We start from the raw sequence: 4,333 nt of genomic DNA, 5'->3' as shown, positions 1-4,333 counted from the left end.
AAAAACAAATTTGATCCTTTTTTTCTCAACTTTATTCTTTTCAAAACCTTCCAACGTTTCGACCCTCAGGTCATTTTCAAGGATACCTTTATTTTGCTGTAATTTTCTTTCTCAAAAAACTTTAAAATGCTGGCTAATTGCCTTTGTCCCATCTATAACTTCTTCAATAAAATTCTTTCTTTAATTTAAAACTTTTACAAACCATTTCTCTTCTTTCTTTCATTTACATTTGAATGATTTGTTTTCAAATGTATACATATATATATATACACACTCAACCTCTTTACACTTAACTTAGTTTTCTCAGACGTTGTGGTATCATATACATAATCATTACATATTAGTATGTCAACCACTGAGGTGTTACAAGGATTAGATTAGAGTGCTTTCAAATACTCACAAAATGGAGGGCATCAAAATTCTTATAATAGTGCAGCAAGAGAGATATTTGACTAGCCTTCAATATTCAAACTACTACATTTTTTCTGATGAATTAATTAATTTAATTATGGATAATTTGTTACGAACAAGTGTGCTAACACATTAAAATTGCATCCATTATTATAGATGAAAATAATTATGCATCAAGATGAAGAATATTGAAGGAATAAAATAAAACTGGATTCTAAATAAAGTATAATAATTAAAAATGATACATATCATTAACAATCAAGAATAAATATATATATGTATATAAATAATAAATTAAGAGAATTATTATATTCATGGAACAAAAACTTTCAAAATAAAAATACAATCTTTGAAATATATTATTTTAATATCAATAATTACAATTCACTAAATATCCTGTTTGTGTTCACAACTTTTTGGTATATGCGATTATCATTCTCAAACCTATAAAAACATTTAACAGCCATTAATAATAACTGAAAAAATAAAAATCAGAGCATAACTATGGTTAGATAATTGACAGCAAATATTTAAATAAAACCACTAAACTTTTGATGATTTAACACTAGTCTAAATAATCTTTATCAGGTCCAAAAAAAAAAAATGTTGTATTATGTAACCTATTAATTCATATTAAATAAATAACATATAAATTACACTCATTAATAACAATATGAAAGCTAATTATACTTCTAATATAAACAACAGGGAGTCCTAACAAAGGGAAAATTTTGTGATGTGTAGAAACCAAATTTGTACACATTATTTGTACGAAATAACTTGTAGAATGGCTGAGCACATTGTAGCTGCAAATGAAAAACTAAGTAGCAGAAATTGTTTGGAAATATATGAACAAAACACTAGCTAATTAGACTAAAAGTGTTTATGCTCCATTTTAATGAAGATGGGAAGATGATTTTAATAATAATGATTTAATTTCATGACCCATTTTGTTTTTATTATGCCATTAATTCACTAATTGCTAATTTAAAATAAGTTCTGCTTCTTTGTCGTTACATTTGTAGCTATCAAATAAAAGTAAAACTGTACATTTATTAAATTAGTTAATTCAATTTGATGGATTTTTATTTTTTTATGTATTAGCTGATTTTTGTTGTTATAAAACCCAAAATATTTTTACACAATTTATATAAATAAAATTAAATTAATACTAGTTGAGGAAGCATATTTGAAACCCTTCAAAATATACCACTTCGTATTTTATAGATATATCACAATCATCAAAAACTACAGAGCTTTGTTTTTTTCATGGGCAGAAAAGTGCAATCAAGTGAGAATTTTTTTTAACATTACTGTAATATTTCAGAAAGCCTATTAAATCAAGACAGTTCTTAACCGATATATTAACTTTTAATTTTATACATCAGTACCCAGGCATATAATGCCTTTATAAATATATATTTGTGTTAGGTTAAATAAAAAAGAAACTGCTACAGTCGCAAAATTTGAAACAATGTACTTATACCTAACTGATAGAATTTTAAAATAAATCAACTACAGTTAATTATTGATTCCTTGGTTTGGGAAAATTCATTAATTAATTAAAATACGAAGAGCTCAAATATTTTCCTGCTGGCAATTCTAAAATAATATGGAGGACAAACGTGAGCACACGCGCTTGTTTAAACGCCCATTGATTTGATCCTAAAAACCGACACCCGACAGGGCAGCCAAAAATGTAGGCCAAGTTGTACCAACCAATCCAAAAAACACATCCGCTCACATATGCGCGATTTTGCCATAGTTTGCCAAATGTCTGGTAGCACCATTAGCTTTAGTATTAGCTAACGCTAACGGTTTCGAACTACGCGGAATGGACACTTACACCTCTATCTACTAAACATGAAAGCTACTCTAGTTTTATATTAAGGTGGATCCACATGTTGGCCGCTCGCCACGGATCGGAGGCTCGTACAAATGCTCGGCAAGCAAAGAGCGGGCCATCCACATGTCAGTGTTATTCAGAGAGGCAAGTATGGCGGACGTACTAGTGGTTTCAGCCATTGCACTTGGATTGTATTATTTTTATTACAAAAAAAGAAAATTAAATATAAATAAATAAGATTAAATATAAAACTTATTATAAAAAGTACCAACAAACACCTTTAACCTCCTAACAGCTCTCAGTTGCAACTAGACATAGAACAATGGTGGAGATGCTACACGAGCGCTCTCAGGAACCCCTTTGATCTGTGTCCAAAAACCGACTCTCGACGGATCGGCAAGCCAAGCCACCCATCCACATGCTCGTGTATGTCTGAGTTCGCCATGGCTTGGCCAACATGTAGAGGCCCCTTTAGGTACACAATCTAAATAAAATAACCCCAATCCAAACTATATTCACGTTTGTTCTACTAAATATATTGTATATTATACATTAATAATATATAAGTAATTTTAAAGATACTTCCGAGAATAATTAGTATAATTTCACCGATTTAAAATTTAAAAATAAAAAAAATCTGACACGACTCTTTCTCACCCAAAGCCGAATCAACTTGAAGAAAGTCATCGATACAAAAGGACAACCCATTTCCGCCTTAGTCTGATGCCTAACACGAGCGAAATACCAACCTACTACAGAGAAATTCTGCCACAAACGATTGAAAAAGACATTTGCGAACCCTCGAAAATCTCCTGGACGAGCCTTCTTCACGTGTTTGAGAAGGTCGACCTCTAACAGATATATGTATACATTTCTACTCATATCTCTTACCTGACGGCCTCACAGTAAATAAGATACTGACTTAGTGTGGATCAAAATCAAAACCATATATGCACGCACATAAAAAGTGTTAGTAGCAATCTAATTACCGATAATACCAATAGTATGTAGACAGGAATACAAAAACATACGTAAGGAATAACAATTATGTTGATGATGAACCTGTTTTAGTAATCACCAGCCAAAATATTATAGAACTGCTTCCTATAAGAAAAAACTATATTAATTATTTAAACTTTTGAAATGTACACACACAATAAAGATAAATAATTTAAGGAATTGTGCAAAGTATATTTTATAATAATGACCTGAAGTTCTTGGATTTCATCAACTTTGTGTTCAATTTCCTCGATACTACTTAATGCATGGGTAATGTTTTCAAAATACTCAGTAACAAATTTTCCATTTCTTTCCAATGTCTCCTGTTGTTTTTTACCCAATACAAATGTTTCTTCATCGCTTGCTATGCTGTATGTTTCAAGAATTCTTTGTAATTCTTGTTCCTGAAGAAATTGAAGAAATAATTGATTCAATTGTACCACAGAACAAATTATTTTTTTCTTACAGAGATATAGTATTATTAATTAACATTGTATAAAGACTAATGGAAAAATACAGGCATAAATGTATATGTCACAATAAAATAATATTCAAAGTCAGATAAATCTTAAAATGCTGGTTGTTTTTGTCTCATGTATGTTTAATAAAAAATTAAATAACCTTGGATTCTATTGCCTCTTCCACTCTCCTTACTTCAGAAATGTAATGATGTATTTCTCGTTTCATATCTTTGATACGGTGTTTCCTGAGGTCTAGATCTTCATGAAGTTGTCTTACATGGTTGTTCAATTTCTCGACTGTGATTACAAGATGTCTAAAACATTTATCATTAAAGTTGAAGTGCACAAACATAATCATGACTTATAAGTGAAAAGATACTTATTCCATACTCATTTTCTTTTACGATTCTATCAATTTCATAGGAAGAGCGGCTTAGTTCTTCTTTTAATTCCTTTAATTCGTTTTCAGACTCATCAGCTTTCTTTCGTAAACTATAACAAAGTAAATTCAATATTACAGAAATTCATTACAATATGGGTCACTCTCACAGAAAACGTACGTATTGAATCTGAGTTTTAAAATAAATAAAAATGGTAGAAATTGTTTAAAATATAT

At 29.8% G+C, this 4,333-nt stretch overlaps 1 protein-coding gene across 3 annotated transcripts in view; it reads right to left on the bottom strand.

The window, feature by feature from the left end:
• Positions 1-623: 623 nt before the first annotated feature.
• LOC106682045 (uncharacterized) overlaps positions 624-4,333 on the bottom strand; it is a 68,163-nt gene continuing 64,453 nt past the window's right edge. Inside the window, exons 11-15 of one of the 3 annotated variants that reach the window (XR_010844178.1) lie at positions 4,108-4,209; positions 3,878-4,031; positions 3,466-3,660; positions 3,289-3,361; positions 624-855 (exon numbers count right to left, since the gene is read on the bottom strand). Coding sequence is in view for 2 of the 3 variants with exons in the window: in XM_014422677.3 (XP_014278163.1) it covers positions 3,347-3,361; positions 3,466-3,660; positions 3,878-4,031; positions 4,108-4,209 (466 nt within the window). In the remaining variant the exon portion in view is untranslated. Of the gene's footprint in view, positions 3,362-3,465; positions 3,661-3,877; positions 4,032-4,107; positions 4,210-4,333 lie in introns of all 3 variants that reach the window. The other 2 variants (XM_014422677.3, XM_067050255.1) reach the window with 2 other exon arrangements.

The sequence above is a fragment of the Halyomorpha halys genome, unplaced genomic scaffold, assembly GCF_000696795.3.
Source record: "Halyomorpha halys isolate HHAL.00 unplaced genomic scaffold, Hhal_1.1 Scaffold385.1, whole genome shotgun sequence".
Classification (NCBI taxonomy): Eukaryota; Metazoa; Arthropoda; class Insecta; order Hemiptera; family Pentatomidae; genus Halyomorpha; species Halyomorpha halys.
This window is presented reverse-complemented; position numbering and strand designations above follow the sequence as displayed.